The sequence below is a fragment of the Nyctereutes procyonoides genome, unplaced genomic scaffold (assembly GCF_905146905.1).
Source record: "Nyctereutes procyonoides isolate TBG_1078 unplaced genomic scaffold, NYPRO_anot_genome, whole genome shotgun sequence".
Taxonomy (NCBI): Eukaryota; Metazoa; Chordata; class Mammalia; order Carnivora; family Canidae; genus Nyctereutes; species Nyctereutes procyonoides.
The window spans coordinates 117,993,536-118,011,733 of NW_026575125.1; the positions used below are offsets into that span (position 1 = coordinate 117,993,536).

Below are 18,198 nucleotides of genomic sequence, written 5' to 3' on the forward strand. Positions count from 1 at the left end.
TTATCCTTCTTGCTTACACACCTTCATAAATGAAGTCTTTGCTCTCTGCTTTCAGTTTCTTTAAAATGACATAGAACATCAAATTGTGTTGCAGAATAATCTGAAAAATAATCTAGATTTTTATGACTTTTATCCTATTCTTATTTTGACATTTATCTTTAAGAAACTGGCATTTATTATATTTCCAAAAAAAGTCTCTTTTTTTAAGATCTTATTTTTTATTTTTAAGTGATCTCTATACCCAATGTGGGGCTCAAACTTACAATCCTGAGATCAAGAGTCATGTGATCTACCAACTGAGCCATCCAGGTGCCCCAGAAAATGTTATTTCTCATGCAGAAAACAACCACTCCCTTTCCATTCACTTTTATAAGTTTAATAATTGAATTTAGTAGTAATGGTTGCAAGTACAACGGGGATAAACAGATTTGGGAACAAACATGAGGAGTTTTTAGTGAGTGTGCTACTCAAGTGCAAGCTTACACAGGCAATGAGGTGCTCTATGAACTGTGACTACTCAACATGCTGTGAGCATCAGTGTGTCTGATTTACAGAGAGATAAAGAATGCATCCTACTCCTGAGAAGACTGGGTAAGACAGCAGCCCAGTCGGTCAGTCTGTATCAAGTTGATGGATACAGATGGAATACAAAGGGATGCTGCTTCTATAAATGGCCACAGGCCCCAGTAATAATAACGAGAAAAATTTAGCACGTGTAAGGGCTCAGGCATTATTCTAAGTACTTGGTGTCTACTAGCTCATTTACTCTTCTTGGAACACTTACAAGGCAGACACAATTATCATCCCCATTTCACTGATGACCAAATTGAGGCCCAGAGAAATCAGGTGATGTGTCCAAGGTCATACAGCTGGGAGGTAGAAAAGTGCTGATTTGAACCCAGGAAGTGTGCCTCCAGGGAGCCTACAGAGTGCCCCAGTCTCAGGCAGCTGTGGGATCTAAGTGAGTCTTGTGCCTTGAGCATTTTGTTTGAGCAGACCTTCAGCTCTCATTATCTGTTGGGAGATGGAAGCCATCCTTTTGGGAGGGAATGGACATACAGACACAAAGTTCTGAACCCAGACCAGGCTTGGATCATTCTACAGACTGTTCAGCTACTTGTTTTCCCCCTTTCCTGCGTAATCAGGATGCACATGGTGCCAACTCTCAGCCTTGCAATCCCAGCACCTACTTACAAGGACCCAAGCTGAAGTGGCAGAGGGGACACCATTGGGAGGCAGAGCTTGGGAAGGGTTGCTCCTATAGGGACTGCAGCCCAACCCACAAAGGAGGAGTCAGGAGTAGGAATCCCAGGGACAGCCAATGGCACTATGAGGCAGCACGGGAGGTGGTTGAGAGGGGCACATGGCTCCAGAGATGCTAAGGTGCAATGGGAAGGGGTTGTACAGTCCTATGCAGCAGGCTTCTGTCCTATTTCACCTACCAGTCCACCAGTAGGAGTGGCTAGTTTGCTCTGGGTGTGTGGAGCATTTAGTAAGGAACAATCTTCTTGTACTCCCACACAGCCCCAGGAGATGTAGGTCAGGCAAGGATACTAGGACCCAAGACCAAGATAAGACGTCCCCCAGGGACCTCCAAGCTGATCAGGGGCAGTGCTTGATCTTTTTTATTTTATTTTATTTTATTTTATTTTATTTTATTTTATTTTATTTATTCATGAGAGATACAGAGAAAGAGGCAGAGACACAGGCAGAGGGAGAAGCAGGCTCCCTGCAGGAAGCCTGATGTGGGACTGGATCCTGGGACTCCAGGATCATGCCCTGGGCCGAAGGCAGGCGCTAAACTGCTGAACCACCCAGGAATCCCAAGTGCTTGATCTTGAACTCAGGTGCTAAGGCCACAGGTCACAAGATGTTATCATACACAGTGGCATCTATACCATACTAAGAGCACAACTGAGAGACCATCCTTTACTGGCAGATGTAGGTTTCCCTTTCCTTTCCTGTGAGAAGGCAACTGGGAAGGGCCCCCACTATCCTTTTGTCTGAGGCCTTATTGGGCATGTGTGCTTCCTCCCTCAGCTCCAGTGTGACTTTGGCCTCTATTGGACCAGCTGATTGGAAGAGTGACAGTCCAGCAGACCTGGAGGATAGGGAGGCACACCTGAAAGGGTAAGGCATCAGGCAACAGTGCTGAGCAGCTCAGGTATGCATTAGCCTTTGGCTTGGAAGGTGAGGCCAACAAGGCCTTTGAGCTGGCTGGAAGCATGTGGCAAGAGCTAGAGCCCCAGCTAGAATCTTCTGGCCTCTGCCTCTGGGGCCACAAAGCATTCTACTATGCCTTGTTGCCACCATCCAAGAAGTCTTCCATAATCAGGAAGTCACTCATTCTTTTAGTCAGCAATCACTCAAATGGCATGTGCCCTGTGCTGGAGGCACACAGATATGGCTGATAGGAAGTATAGCCTGGCCCAGACTGGAATAATACATTATGCAGGAGCAGGGAAATGGGAGACTCAGGACAGCTTTGTAGGGTAGGTGGCTTTTGAGCCAAATACTGAAAGGTGAATAGAGGTCCTTCAAGCAAAAGGAACAGGATGTGCAAAGAACTCCAAACACCCTGCTATTTGCTGGGCACTGTATGTTGTCGAGGGTGGCTACTACTTTGGATCCTTGGGTAGTGGTAGAATAGAAGGCTTGTCAAGGTATGAAGGGGTTGATTGGCCTTTAATACCAGACTGGGTGATATGCTATATGTTGACAAATTGAACTCCAATAAAAAAATAATTAAAGAAAATACCACATACCGTTAACGACAACAACCACTTAACTTTGGTTCAGGTAATGTATGCAAATCCCTCTACTCACTGTGTCTTTTTTTAAATATTTTTTAAATTTTTATTTATTTACGATAGTCACACACACACACACACACAGAGAGAGAGAGAGAGAGAGAGAGAGAGGCAGAGACACAGGAGGAGGGAGAAGCAGGCCCATGCCGGAAGCCTGACGTGGGACTCGATCCCGGGTCTCCAGGATCGCGCCCTGGGCCAAAGGCAGGCTCTAAACCGCTGCGCCACCCAGGGATCCCTACTCACTGTGTCTTATACGTTGCTCCCCCACAATTCTGTGAGGTTCGCACCTGATTAGAATGACGAAGAAAAGTCTGGAACCTAGGTATCTGTACCTCCTGGGAAGAACAGTGCTCTGGAAGAAATAGCCAGGGTGCTGAGGTAGAGTGGTGGCAGTCAGGAGGCCTACTATTTATGTGTGGTAACTCAGGCAAGCTCTTGTAAAGAGGAGAAGGAATCAATTTGAGGATGAGCAAGGAGAGCAGATACAGAACTGCAGACAACCCTCAAAGTGGGAGCATGTTAGCTTGTTCCAAAGCATAGAGTGGCTAGAGCCTAACCAGTGACAGGGACCATGAATGGATCAGGGCTTTTGTAAGCTATGAGGTATGAGGTCCTATTATGTGGCTTTTTGGGTTCAAATTGCATTGGCAGTTAACAGAGTGAAAATTATAATGGACACCTATAGTGTGCTTGGCTGGATACTTTACAATCTTTCTAGCAACCCTATGAAATGAATACGCTGGGGAAACTGAGAGGTTAAGTGACTTACCCAAGTGCTTACAAGCGGCAAAGCTGAGTTACAACGCAAGAGCCTCTTAAAAAAAATCTTAAGGAAAAACTTTTAAAAAACCGATTTTATGAAATTTGTTGTTTGAACCTTATTCTCAAGATCCAGAGCCAGTAACTCATAGCTAGTTAACGTGTAAAGCACCCTGTCTGCATGATGTCATCTAATATTCCCCGAACCTGGGGCAGGATCTGGCTTCTTCTTATACAATATGACAATGGAGAAAACTCTGCCCTTGAGAATCACCAGGAAAGTGTTTAAAAAAAAAAAAAGCGTCATGAGCCCCATGCAGAGGTTTACATTTAATTGTTGTGGGGTGGCTTACGCCATCAATGTCTTCTTAAAAGCTATTAGTTTATTTTCACGTGCAGTCTAGGTTGAGACTCGTTGTCGGCTTCGCGCATGCGCTTCTGATTGGCACACGCAGAGGCGCGCGCCTAGTGGAGCGCGATACCGCCTTCTGCGCGCCTGCGCAGCGGGAGCTCGCTCGCTGAAGCTTGCGTTGCGCCTGCGCCTACCGCCATTTCCTGTACCACGGAGCTCAGATCGCAGTGCCTATCGGGAAATGCGACCTTCCTCAAGCGAAATGGCCGCCCGGGACTAGAACAGCCTCGGTGTAGCTTCTCCTGCTGCCGTGCTGGTTCTGGCCGCTAGATGGCGCGCGAGGATCATAAATTGGCCGGACCTTCCGTCTGGCGCTGCCTGGGGCTCTGGCTGCCCTGAACCGCGCTGGCCTGGTGAGCTGTGGTGGTGCCAGCGACCGTGGGGTTGCAGCAGGCCCCTCTCACCCTGTGTGGACCATCGCCGCAGTCCCGGCGGAGGCGGGAGAGAGGGAGCGAGCTGGGTGCCCGCTAGGAGCCGAAAGGGGCTCCTGTTAGGCAGGGTGACCTGGACTTGGTAGTCTCTGGCCTCTGGCCATTGGCCACTGATCTCAGAGCTGCCCTGGGGCAGGGGCTGTGCACACACGACGAGGGCAGCTGATCCTTCTCCATCCATGAGGGATCACCTGGCAGATCTGCCAGGGCAGGGCTCTGTAGAAAGATGGCTTAATTCCCAAGAGTTGGGTGATGAAGGGTGAGAGGGGTTGGCAAGGAGATCTGGTGAAGCAAACTGTCCAAAACTTGAGGAACTCTTCCCTATTCTAACTTGATCTTGCTTCATTACATGTGCACGAAGAGTCCTATCGTGTGGTCATCAAGAACATGTATTCCTGTGTATGGGCTCACATGGAAACTCACTTACTCACTATGTGGCCTTGGGTATCTTCTCATCTATTCTAGCCAAATCCAGGCTCATTCTGCTTACTGCAAGATAAGCCACTATGTGGAGAAGCAAAATGTTAGGGTCAGGAAGGTGACTTTATCAGGAAAGCCAGCAAACCAAGAATATGGTGGACTGTTATTCTAAGGAACTATCTTCCCTTGTAATGGAATTCAAGCTTCATTAAAAAAAAATAAGCAAAAGAAAGTTAGCTAAAAGGAGAACCAAGAGGAGATGGAGTTAAGTATGCACAGTTTTGAGTAAACAACAGTTTTTGCAAATCTTAGCTGTAGGATGCCTACATGCAGGACTGAACAGAAGTTTCTAACCTATACGTCACAGTAGCAAGGAAAATAGAAGCAATATGGACTCACACATGGTAAGCTTCTTCCTGTTATGCTCTGTTGGAATTTTCTTACCTGTAGAATAGTGGTAATAGTAGTTCCTACCACACAGGGTTGTTGTAAGGTTTAAGTGAGTTTCTTCGTGTAAAGCATGTAGGACATTTCCTGGCACAAAGTACTATGTCAAACTCTCCTTTTATTTAAAAAAAAACACAAAAAAACAAAAACCAACAACAACAACAACAACAAAACTTCAAGCTAAATAAAGCAGCCCCAAAGGATTGTCTCCTACTAGAGCTATTCAAAAACACTGGAAAGCTGGCTGCTGTACCCCTTTACAGTTTTGTTGGCCTGATTTATTTTAATAAGACACAGAATAATTCATCCCCTCCCCACCACACTTTTGGTATTTTTGCATCTAAAGCATAGACTGTTTTCCTCTTTGTTATGTTGCATGTCTGGGCTATCCACATTGATGTTCTTTATGCATGAGGAACAGATAAATTTTAAGCATGTATATTCGCTGTGGACAACCATTGTCAACCAGCAGAGGAGTCTTTTAGAGGTAGTGTAAGAATGGAAGAGGGTGTTATCTTCCATGTGGAGAGTGTGACTGTGTCCAGAATTGGCAGTAGCTGTATTAGGCTACTGAATCTTTGATCGAGGTACAGCCAGAAGTATTACTTTGTCTCTCTCTAAACACTTGACTTTCAGGCAATCACTCAGGGGCATGGAAGGCCTCCTGGGTATTACATTGCTCAGTAAGATTCCTCTGACACTTTTACTAAGTTTTCCTTTTTATAGGTCACATGGATTATACCTCCTATAATAGGAATGACTTTGCTCTGAAGCCTAGGGAAAGGGAACCTTATTCATTCACTTGTCCCTGTGTTGCAACAGATGCCTACATTACTCTTTGCAGAAAACCTTTACTTGATTCACAAATTGATGACAACCTCTGTTACCATAATTCTATAAGACAGGGGATTGGACAGGATTCTGGTTAAATCCATGGCAAAGCTAGTTCAGGGCTTACAGAGGCAGGAAACAAGCTCTTTAGGCTTTCTAGATCTGTCTTTGGCTCAAACATGTATGTCACAGGTAGGGGTGAGGTGAGTGTGTCAGGATATCCTACTGGCTAAGGGACTAGCATTGTCTGAGCAGACCACTTTTGGTATCTGGCTGGGTTGCAGCAGACCATCATGGTAGAAGCATCACAAAGAGGCACAACACCCACTTGTCTGCAGATCTACCTGGGCATCTGGAAGTGGTAATAAGTCTATTATCCCTGCTGGGGCATTTAGGTTCATGTCACTTGAGGCTGAGGCTGAAGAATCACATTGCTTCCAGGGCATACTCCAAAAGCATGGCCACTGCTTCACTTGTTATTTCAGCTTGAAGGCAGGGAGCATACCTATTATGGGATTAACTTCTATGAATAACGAGTTCCAGGGCTAGAGGTAACTGGTAGTGTTATCTTCTTGTCTCAGGGTAGCCCCACCAGCGATTGGAGGCATGCTGCTGATGTAGAGAGGGTTGAGTTCAGGTTGAGCCAGGATCAAGGTGATGGTGAACTAGATTTTGCTTTTGAGAGAGGGAGAGAGGCAGAGACACAGGCAGAGGGAGAAACAGGCTCCATGCAAGGAGCCCGATGTGGGAAATGATCCCAGGTGTCCAGGATCACACCCTGAGCTGAAGGGAGGTGCCAAACCACCGAGCCACCCAGGGATCCCCAGATTTTTATTTTCTAGAATGCTAGGCTCATGCTGTCAATAACCCGACTCAATGTCCTTGGCCTAGTGGGCATATAACATCCTCAAGGCCTCCCAGCAGCAGCGCCATCACACATAGAGGTCATGGAGAAGGCACCAGGAAAAAGAACAAGGCCCTTGGAGGCACCTCAGATGGGGATGGTGATGAGAACGCTGTGCAAGTGTAGGTGTGACATGAGGCCAGGGAGGAAGAAAGATCTCCCATAGAGCTTGACATGTAGGATAGCTGAGAAGCCACTTCTTCCTCACCAGATTCAGGGGATGGCAAAAGAATAAGAAGTTCAGGCTTTCTCTAGGATGAATGAGGACTGCTTTTGTCAGTGGGAGGGGGAGCAGTAATTCTGAGATCCTTCCAAAGAGGAGAAAGTCTGATTTCTGATGTGGGGGCTATACTGGGCTCTTCTCTTCCTCATCCTCTGGAAGAGGAGCCCACGATGACTACAGGAGGTGGCATCAGCAGGTGGTAGGTGAGGGGGGACTGATCTCAAAGCACTTGCTCCATAATTATACTTACTCTTCCTCAGCACCTTGGCTGGTTCTGAAGAGAAGAATGTGGCTGCCAAGGTGGCAGAGACCTGGGAGGAGAAGCCCATAGCCCTGAGAGGGGGCCAGAGAGACCCAGCTGCACTCTCCCAGCAGCCTGAAGCCCCCAGAACCCCAGAGCTGCAGAGCAGCCCCAGAAGACCTGAGCAGCTTGTGGAACTCGACAGCCAGGCCAGCAGGTAAGGTTAATGCTATTCTGGGCCCTTGCCTGCCTGAGCTGAAATTGTCAGGGGCCATGACCCAGGTAGGACTCACTTTTGTTTTAAATGATTGATTGATTGATTGATTGATTGATTGATTTAAGAGAGTGTGGAGGAGAGGAAAGGGTAAGAATCACCAAACAGACTCTCCACTGCGTGTGGATCCCAATGTGGGGCTCAATCCCATGACCCAGAATGGGTGATGGGCACTGAGGGGGACACTTGACGGGATGAGTACTGGGTGTTATTCTGTATGTTGGCAAATTGAACACCAATAAAAAATAAATTTATTATTAAAAAAAAAAGAAAAAAAATCCCATGATCCATGAGATCTTGACCTGAGCCGAAACTAAGAGTTGGATGATCAACTGACTGAGCCACACAGGTGCCCTGGGTGGGATCCAGTTTTACCCCATGATTATGCCAGTGCCTGGCACTCACACACCCAGATGCTTAAACTTCTTCCCCATGAGTAGAGTTAGGATGGTGATTCCTTGCATGTGAAACAATGTTGAGGGGCTTCCTGTGGTGCAAATAGCTGGGATAGTGCCTATGATAGGAGCATATGTATGCACCCAGATGTAAGAAACCTTGGCTAATTCCTGACATGTGGAGCAGGAAGGAGGTTTCCCAGGATGGGCATCCCAAGTAGGATGGGGGTTATTTGTGTGTATAAAATGGTCCTGTCAGAGATGGAGAAAGGAGAGAGACAGAGACAGAGAGAGAGAGAGAGAGAGAGAGAGAGAGATTGGTCTTGTAACAGAAGAGGACCTGAAAAGGGATATTGAGAAGGAAAGTTTTGGACAAATGGAAGAACCTGAAAAAAGTCCCATCATGGAAACCAAGGCAGACTGAACTAACTTTCCAATATGCTATGGTCCCTTAAATAAGCCCACAAATTTGTTAAAATGGACTTTATGGCTGCATTAAGCATGAGGCAGGTCAGGGGAGCAGAAAGGTTACGGTTGACTTACAGCTGATTGAAGAAGTAGGCACTGAGGTGGTGAAGTTGGTGGAGGAGTACAACTGTTTCTGAAATGTTGGCCAGGAAGTGATGGAGATTGGGTGCGTGACCATATAAATTAGTTATAGGATGATGGGGATACATTTCTAAAGTGTGTGCTTATGTGCCCAGGGAAGGAAATACACTCTGGGTAAAGAGAGTTTGGTATTTGAAGAAAGAGTGAGCAAACCCAAAGGTGAAGTGTCACTGAATTTATGGTGAGGGCTTAGGGTGGTATGTTCTAGAGCCTTGGGAAGGAAAGAGATGGCTCTATTTTAGAGACAGGAGGGAAGGATGAGTGCACATGTAGGTTGGAGGGCAGTGGAAGGCATATGCAGAGTAATGCGGGCTACTTGATTTTTTTCTGTAAGTTAATGAGCCACACAATCTGTAATTAAACCAAATTTTACTTAATGACTAGTAGATCATGTACTAAGTATTAGGGATACTGACAAATAAGATTTGGTCCTTGACCTCAAGGAGGTATGGGTAAAGTATAATAGCAGCAGAGTAGGACTATGTGACTTGGTTGGCTTCACTGAATCACAGAAGGCTTTGCAGAGGTGACAACTTGATGTTCCTCTTGAAGAACTTTGCTAGAAGGTGAAGGGGAGGGGCCCAGGAATAATGGGAATTTCCTGTACTAAAGGATAGATGGCAGTGTTGCCTGCTTGAGAAGCACCCTGTGGTTTGATATGGCTGTAGTTTATGGTGAGAAGGCAGTGGAAGAGTTGATGTTGGGCAGAGGGTGTACAGGCAATAGTTAAGCTAGCAGGCCTGAGGCTGTTCTCTTTAGAAAGGGCTGCTTGTAATATGTGCCTCTGGGAACTTGCAAAGATAAACAGTTCTCTACACTGATATGAACCTTTCCCTAAATGATAAGAGATAAGGTAAGAGTACAAACAGTTAAAAAAAAAGTGCAGTGTACTTTATGCTGAATCTCTGCTTGCCTCCTGGGAGTTGGGAATTTTGGTATATGCCAGGCAGAAGGTGCCCATGTGACCAGTCTCCACGAATAATCCTGAGCTGTGAATGAAAGCACTGCCTTTTCCTTTCACTGATTTTGCTTGGCATCCTTTTATGGTCATAAAATCTTAGCCTTGAGGATGACTATATGTTGAGTCTTGGGAGTACTCCTAGTGAATCACTGACCCTGGGAGTGATCTTAGGGACACAACACACCATATCAGTCTAATAAAGGACAAAAGGCACATGATCACAGATGGGCAGAGTCAGATCTTTATGCCTTAATAAGGACTTGGGCTTTGTGCAGAGAACAAGGAGAAGTCAGGAAAGTTTTTTTTAAAAATCGTTGTAAAATTCACAGAACATAAAAATTAGCATCTTAACCATTTACAAGTGTCCAGTTCAGTGGCATTAAGTACATTCATGTTGTATGATCAATCTCTAGAACGCTTCCTGTCTTGCAAAATTGAAACTCTATCCCCATGAAGTAACTCCCCACCCCCTTCTCCCCACCCCCTGACATCCACCATTCTACTTCCTGTCTCTATGAATTTTGACTACTCTAGGTTCCTCATAAAAGTGAAATCATGCAGTATTTATCCTTTTGTAACTAGCATCTTTCATTTATCATAATGTCTTCAAGGGGTTCATCTATGTTGTAGCATATGTCAATATGTCTTTCCTTTTTAAGGCTGATTAGTATTGCAAATTAACATGCGCATATTGTAGACACATTGCATTTTGTTCATCCATTCATTTGCCAATAGATACTTGGGCTACATCCACCTTTTGGTAACTATGAATAATACTGCAATAAACATGAGTGTACAAATATCTCTTTGAGATCTTGCTTTCAGTCCTTTTGGGTATACATCCAGAAGTGGAACTGCTGGATCATAGAGTAATTGTTATATTTAAATTTTTTGAGGAACCGCCTTACTGTTTTCCACAGTGGCTGTTTTCTACCATTTTACATTCTTATATACAGAGCCAGAAAAGTTTTAAGCAGAGGAGTGATATGGTCAGAGTGGTGCTTTAGAGTGAAAGTGGGAAGAGTGGAGGCAAGGAAGAGAGCTACAAAGTGGTTCCAGCCCACCAAATAAGAGATGAAAGGGCCCCAACTCAGTTACTAGCTATGGATATGGAGACAGAAGTACGAAATAAGTATAATGGACTCAAAATTGGGCAACTGATAAGACTTGAGGGAGCAGTGAGGGAAAGGGAAGTGTTAGGTCAGAAAGCCGTATTTGTGGTTCATGGGCCAAGGTGCAGTGTGTGACCCCTTCTGGCCCAGGTTGTGGGCAGGTTATTTCCAAGATACCACTTTACTGCCTGGAGCCAACAGAGCAAATGCCCAGTATGTGGAGATACCAAGCCAAGGCAGCACGCTCAAACAAATTGTCAGACAAGGGCACCTGAGGCAAGGCTCTGGCTTGCAGATGAAAGTTCTGCCTAGGCCAGCCTGGACAAGTTGCCCTGGCAACACTGTTTTATTTCCAAGATGTACAGCAACACCCTGCAAGTGACCTTCCTTTCTTCCTCCTAGTAGTCCAAATCCTGGAGTGTGCTGGGTAAAATTATAGACAGTCTTCTTTCTAGAACTGGCTGGCTTTTTTATTTCCAGTCTTTAAGTATGACCACTTATGGCATCTCAGTAGATTAGGCTCATCAGGAAGAGTGCCATTTGGAGTCTGTGGGCCAAGAGATTAAGGAGCACTACTGCTAACAGTCCAAAGTAGCAAACAGTCCCTCAGCCCCAGTCTCGGCATGCACCAGGAGGAAAGCCAGCCACTGCAAACCTACTAGTGGACAAGGCTTAATTAGTATGAGATTCCAGGAAGTGCAGAGGGAGGCAGAGGGAGAACTGCAGGGATGTAGGCAATGGTAACAGGAGAATTGTAAGAAGAGTGGACAGAGGATTGGAAAAATCCTTGTATTTTAGAATGTCTGAATTGACCAGGTTAAACTTTTCCAGAGCCCATACAGAATAGAAATTTCTCCTGGGTAGGCCAGATATTATTTCACATGGGGAGAGTTGGTGTAACCCAGCAGAAGAGGATCAGAGGACAGTCAGTGCTAAGTGTAAACTCTTAGGCCATGGGAGTTTGAGTTCTTCTTTCAGTTTAGCAAAACTTTAATTTTTTTAAAATTTTACTTTTAAGTGATCTCCCCACCCAACATGGGACTCAAACTCTCAACCCCGAGATCAAGAGTCTTATGCTCCACTGACTGAGCCAGTCAGGTTCCCTGGCAAGCTTTAATTTTTAGAGTTCATTAGCTCTAGCATTTCAGATGACCAGCAATGATAAGGACAGCAAAATTGAGAGATAGAGGAAGAACTTGTTGGATTTCTTAGATGACTTAACTGACAAAATGCATTCCTGAGTCAGTTGAAAGAGCCAAAATCCCCCATGTGAGTGTACTTGTTCTAACAAAAGTTTAGCAACATTAGTGGCCCTTTTATTTATTTATTTATTCTTAATTTTTTTATTGGAGTTCAATTTGCCAACATATAGCATAACACCCAGTGCTCATCCTGCCAAGTGCCCGCCTCAGTGCCCATCACCCAGTCACCCCAACCCCCTGCCCACCTCCCCTTCTAGTGGCCCTTTTAAAAGGGGAGTTTTCAAGCTAGTGAGAGAACAGATATATGGTAGTAAGAACATATTTAAGTTACATTTTAAAAATGATTGAAATTACGACTGGTAACATTGAGCTATTGTTGTTTGATGTTGGGCAATGCAGCATCAGGACTCTGAGAAATAGATGCATATCATGGACACTGAAGGGACTAACAAATCTCTAGGAATTTTATATGATTTCTGAAATATTTATATAGTTTAAATTTTACTCCTTAAAATTTAATTTAGGAAAGTCTCATTATTATTATTTTTGGATTTGACAATGCTTCCCAATAAAATTTATACAATATTAAATTAACCTAATTAGTTTTACCATTTCTCTTGTTAAAAAGTGAAGAAACAAATAAACTGTCCCTCTGGGAAATCCCAAAGTCAGTTTTAGGTGTAAAAAATATTTCAGACTTGATTTTGAGAAGGCAAAATGTCAGATATTATCAGGAGGTTTGAACATTTGATTAAGATTATGGGATAGTGAGAAATAATACTATCTATTAAATCAAAGTGACGAAAATTTTAAAGTAAACAGGAGATAACATGATTGTAAAGACCCTGAGCTCCTTTAAAATTAAGGCCTTTTAAAAATAATTGAGGACAGAGGCACCTGGGCGGCTCTGGGGGTTAAGTGTCTGCCTTTGGCTCAGGTCATGATCTCAGGGTCCTGGGATGGAGCCCCATGTGCGGCTCCCTGCTCAGTGGGGAGCCTGCTTCTTCCTCTCACTCTGCCCCTCTGCCTGCTTGTGCTTTCTTTCTCTTTCAAATAAATAAATAAGATCTTTAAAAAAATTGAAGACATGATAATGTCAACATAAAGGATAGGACATTAGTTTGATAAGACATGAAAACTTAGCTTTTTAGATAGTGTTAACCTTGAAAATAAAATAAGCAGTTATTTTACCAGCAAAATGGGTTTAGTTGGGAATAGCAGAGAATTGTAATTCGGGACACAAAAACTATAGCAAAACCAAGACTGAGAACAAAGGAGAGGAACACTTTTTTTTTAAAGATTTTAAAAATTTATTTGTTAATGAGAGAGAGAGAGAGAGAGAGGCAGAGACATAGGCAGAGGGAGAAACAGGCTCCATGCAGGGAGCCCGATGCAGGACTCGATCCCGGGATCTCGGGATCATGCTCTGGGCTGAAGGCAGACACTCAACTGCTGAGCTACCCAGGTGTCCCTACTTTTTTTTTTAATAGAAGAAAGGTAAACATAGTGGGAGGGTATATATATATATATATATATATATATATATATATATATATTCCATTGGAATAAACTGCGACTTCTAAGTGTAGTGGCTTCTCATTGGCTGAGTTGTGACAGTCTGTCATGGGTTTGGCTATTGCCAGGCAAGGAGAAATCTTCCTCCTGTTGGAGTAGTAAAATACAGGCTTCGTCCTGTTGCTTTTCAAAGGTGGGAAGAAACAGTAGGACATGAGCACTCCCACTTCTGGCCTCCTGACTCCATTTTAGTGCAGTTTCCCTTTATTAATTTCCACAAGATATTACTGAGGAAAAAAGAAAGACTATTAGCCTTTTATTTAAGACAAGGCCAATGAGCCAAGAAAAAAAATTTTTTTTTAAAGATTTCACTTATTTATTGGGAGGAGTGGAAGAAGGAAAGGGAGAGAGAGAAAATCCCAAGCAGACTCCGTGCTGAGTGCAGAGCCTGACATGGGCTCGATCTCACAACCCTGAGATCAGGACCTGAGCTAAAATCAAGAGTCTGATGCTTATCGAGCAGAGTCACCCAGGTGCCCCAAGAAAATCTTGCTATTTTAACAGAGAGAAAGCCAAATTTTAGTTTTGTATCACTACAATATTTGATACTAGAGCTCTTTTTGAAAATATTATAAGTAATCTCACTAAATAAACTTAAATAAATTTTGACCAGGAAAAACAAAATTTCTTTTCTGTAAACCTTTTATAATTTAAAAAATATCCGTTCATATTTCATCTTGCAAAATTTTTAAAACCACTGGTTATTTTATTTTAGGACAAAACTATTCCTTTTCCTTAACACAAACTTATTTGCATACTTTACATACAAAGTTGTTTTCCTTTGCCATTATTACTTTTAGTAATGTCATTTATACATATTGATTACAATTTTAACTATTAGTAACTTCTATTTTACAGAGAAAACTAAGAGGTAGATCATTTTGAAATGTTTCTCATATACCGGCATTTTACAATAGACTAGTAAAGCTTGTGAATATATCTCATACCATTTTATAGTTATATACTTTTTTATAGTATAATTTTTCAGTGTGGGCAAATGAAGAATTTTTTAACAAATCTATCTACAGCCCCTCTGTACTATAAAAAAATAAGCAGCAAATAGTATATAAACTTAAACTTAGGCTTAGTAACTAATGTTTCAGTATTTTATCTCACCTAGAAATGATCTAGGTAGTTAGTGAGTATCTGTTAATTTAATTTAGCATGAATGTAAGGTTTTACATTTCCAAAAAGATCTTGGAAACTGTCTTTAAGCTGACATATTATAAAACATCATTATTGTTGAAATAGAGTTTGTCAGAATAATGACTCAGTTTGATTAAAAGCTAATTTATATTTTTGTAATCCTTAGCATCTAGTAGATGTAATACTAGCTTATTTGGCTAGTAAAACCATTAAGTTTAGTAAGATTATACTCCAGTAAAATAAAAATATGTGCTTGTACTATATGTAAGGTTGGTTACTCACAGGACATGGCTGTTTTTATTAAACTAGTCTTGTTTGCCAAAGATCTAGCTAAAGGTTTTGAACTTGAATTTTTAAAACATTTGGGATAGTTTTTATAAGAATACTGGTTTTTTACATTCAAAGTATTAGAAATTAATTTATGAAAGTCTTAGTAATATTTAATTTGTGTAAGTGCTTATTTATTTCTAAGTCATGTGGAATAGAGGATAAGGAGCTTTGTAAGTGAACTTGCTATACTTTCCAGAGATAGGAAAATATTACACATATATAACATATATATAAACATTCAGACAGACATGAAAAGAGATCTCATAGCTTTAATTCTAAATTTTCAGCCATGAGTCAGTTATAAACACAGAAACACAGAACTCACTGGTTTTATAAGCATTGGCTCTCATCGTTGCCCCACTTTATTTTTTTTTATGAGAGTTGTGTTTCTGGCAGATGGGACAAATTGAGGTTACCTGCTCAATGTGAAGACTAAAGCTTCCTACTAATTTGTAGAGGAGGTGGCTTTTAAGACTATTTTTTTGTCCTGATAGTAATTGTATGGAGACTGTAGACTAAGTTTGGAGTGATGGACCAAGAAGAAACAGCCCTTGGGGTGTCTCCAAGGTTCATCTACCTGGATAGAATATCCAGAGCATTTCAAATTAGGTTTCTCAGCATCACGTGGTTGCTTTTGGGATCCCCAAGATTCTGGAGAGCTCCCAGTGGAGAGAGGGGCCTAAAGGACCACATAGTGGCACTAGGCACAGATAATTTGGGGTATTGGGAAGCAGTAGTAGCTTCAGGGGAGAGTTAACAAGGAAAAGGGAGTGAAGAAGTCACAAGAGTGAGTGTAGACAGCTCTTTGTTAATGTTTGGCTGTTGTCCGGGAGGAAACCGAGGTTGAAAGGGGCCTTTTTGTTTATTTTAAATGGGATATTAAAGGGATGAACTTGGGCAGCCTGGGTGGCTCAGCGGTTTAGCGCCGCTTCAGCCCAGGGTATGATCCTAGAGACCTGGGATCGAGTCCCATGTCAGGCTCCCTGCATGAAGCCTGTTTCTCCCTCTGCCTGTGTCTCTGTCTCTGTGTGTGTGTGTGTTTCTCTTATGAATAAATAAATAAAATCTTAAAAAAAATAAAAATAAAGGGATGAACTTTTGCTTCTGCTTCTACCCCACTTTCATCTTCACTTGATGGAAAGTGTAGAACTGGCTATATGGTCAGACTGAGCACCAGGAGGGGGTTGAAATTCCATCTTGACTGCCATTTATGAGCTACAAAGGGACTGTCATCCCAAATTGTTCATCTGTAAAAAGGGGATGAAAATGCTATTGCCTCGCAATAATAGCTGTGATTACTTAGCAATAAAGAACAAATTACTCCTAACTGTGAAAATAAAGCTGCCACAACAATACGTCTGCACCTGCTTGTGCGTGTGCCGGGCTCCTACACATTTCAGCCTGTGTGCATCGGCATGCGCCACCATTTCCTGCAGCCTGGAGCTCTGACTGCAGTGCCCACTGGGACATGTAGCAATCAATAAGGAAAATGGCTGCCTTGGGCAAAATGGACCTTGGCCTGGAGTGTGCTGCACTTTTGCCCGTGCTGTCCACCAGATGGCGAACGAGGATCACAAATGGGCCAAGTCACACATTTCTGGTCTGGTTAGTCTTCAGGTGTTGGTGACTCATTTGTGGGGTCACCAGCCTCTGAAAATCAGTGAGCATGTGGCAGTGTTCCTTTTTGTCACCTTCACCTAGCCCGCCAAGGGAGTCTGGGGGGAAGCTCCTTCCGAGAGAGCTGGGCCCCTGTGGGGCTGGCTGTGTTAAGTCTTCCAGGGTCTGGGCCGAAGACTGGATGGCTTGAGGCTTTTTAGTCAGGACAGAGGGACTGGGATGGGGAACACTTGGAGAAAAGAAAGATGGCAGTGGGAATAGGGAGACATGAATTCCACTGTTTCTAGCTAGAAAAAAATCTGTTTTTTAAAACTTCATTGAAGTCATCATGTGTTCTCAAGTGGGAAGGGAGCAGTGGTGCTGGGGTTCTCCCAAAGAGGAGAAAGATTGGTCTCCAGGGTGGGGGTCATGGTGGGCTCTTCTCTTGCCATTCTCTGGAAGAGGAGCCCACTATGGCTGTAGGAGGTGACATCAGCAGGCAGTGGGTCAGGGAGGACTGGTCCCAAAGCACTTGCTCCATAAGGATACTTACTCTTCTTCAGCATCTTGGCTGGTTCTGAAGAGAAGAATGGAGCTGCCAAGGTGGGAGAGACCTGGGAGGAAAAGCCTACATCCCTGAGAAGTGGCCAGGAAGACCCAACTGCACCCTCCCAGGAGCCTGAAGCCCCCAGGACCCCAGAGCTGCAGAGCAGCCCCAGAAGACCTGAGCAGCTTGTGGAACTGCACAGCCAGGCCAGCAGGTAAGAGTTGTACTGTGCTGGGCTCCTGCTACAGCCTGGGTTTTTTGCATGGGCTGCCACCCAGAACAAACCCTAACATGTTAGGCAAACCTGTTACTCTCTTTAAGTATGAGTGGCTAGGAGGTAGTGGGAAGGTGACCAGCAATGAATGCCCTAGGGGTAGATCTTCATGGGATTCAGTTTGGAGCTATAGTATCAAATCTGTTAGACCAAGCCTGGAACAGAAAAAGTGCACAGAGTACCATGTTTTACGGCAGCCATTTGGGGCCTGAAAACCTAGGTCAGGAGAGGATATGGAATAGCTCTGCTATTAACAGAAATGGAAGGTCTCTGAGGAAAGTGTGTCCTGGTGTGGATGGGAGCTCCCCACAAATAAATGATGTTGGATGAACTCTTCTTCCACTGCTACACTGCCAGCCGGGGTGGCCTTGTATGGCAACATTTGGGTGTTCCCTTTACTTTCTGGAGATTTTCCCCCAAGATGGCCATGAGTTTGGAAATAACCAAGAGCTATGGGCCTAGACACAATATATAAGTACCTCATGTGAGCTAGTTGCAGGTAGCACCCACAAACACATTGAACAAGAAGACAAGGTCCCTGCCCACTCCCCCTCAGGGAGCACATGGTGCACTAACAAATAAACACTATAGCAATAACATCATAATGATAACCATGAACTTTTGCTGTGTACTAAAAATGTGCAGACACTATTCTTACTCCTTATGTATACTCACTTCATTCTCATCCCAGCCGTC

The 18,198-nt window shown here is 43.6% G+C and overlaps 1 protein-coding gene across 12 annotated transcripts in view; it reads left to right on the plus strand.

The window, feature by feature from the left end:
• ZNF185 (zinc finger protein 185 with LIM domain) overlaps window positions 1–18,198 on the plus strand; it is a 63,974-nt gene that overhangs the window by 32,109 nt on the left and 13,667 nt on the right. For 8 of the 12 annotated variants that reach the window (XM_055337593.1, XM_055337592.1, XM_055337597.1 and 5 more), the window contains 3 exons: window positions 2,041–2,130; window positions 7,501–7,698; window positions 17,245–17,442. In XM_055337593.1, the coding sequence (XP_055193568.1) occupies window positions 2,041–2,130; window positions 7,501–7,698; window positions 17,245–17,442 (486 nt within the window). The remainder of the gene's footprint in view (window positions 1–2,040; window positions 2,131–7,500; window positions 7,699–17,244; window positions 17,443–18,198) is intronic. The other 4 variants (XM_055337596.1, XM_055337602.1, XM_055337603.1 and 1 more) reach the window with 1 other exon arrangement.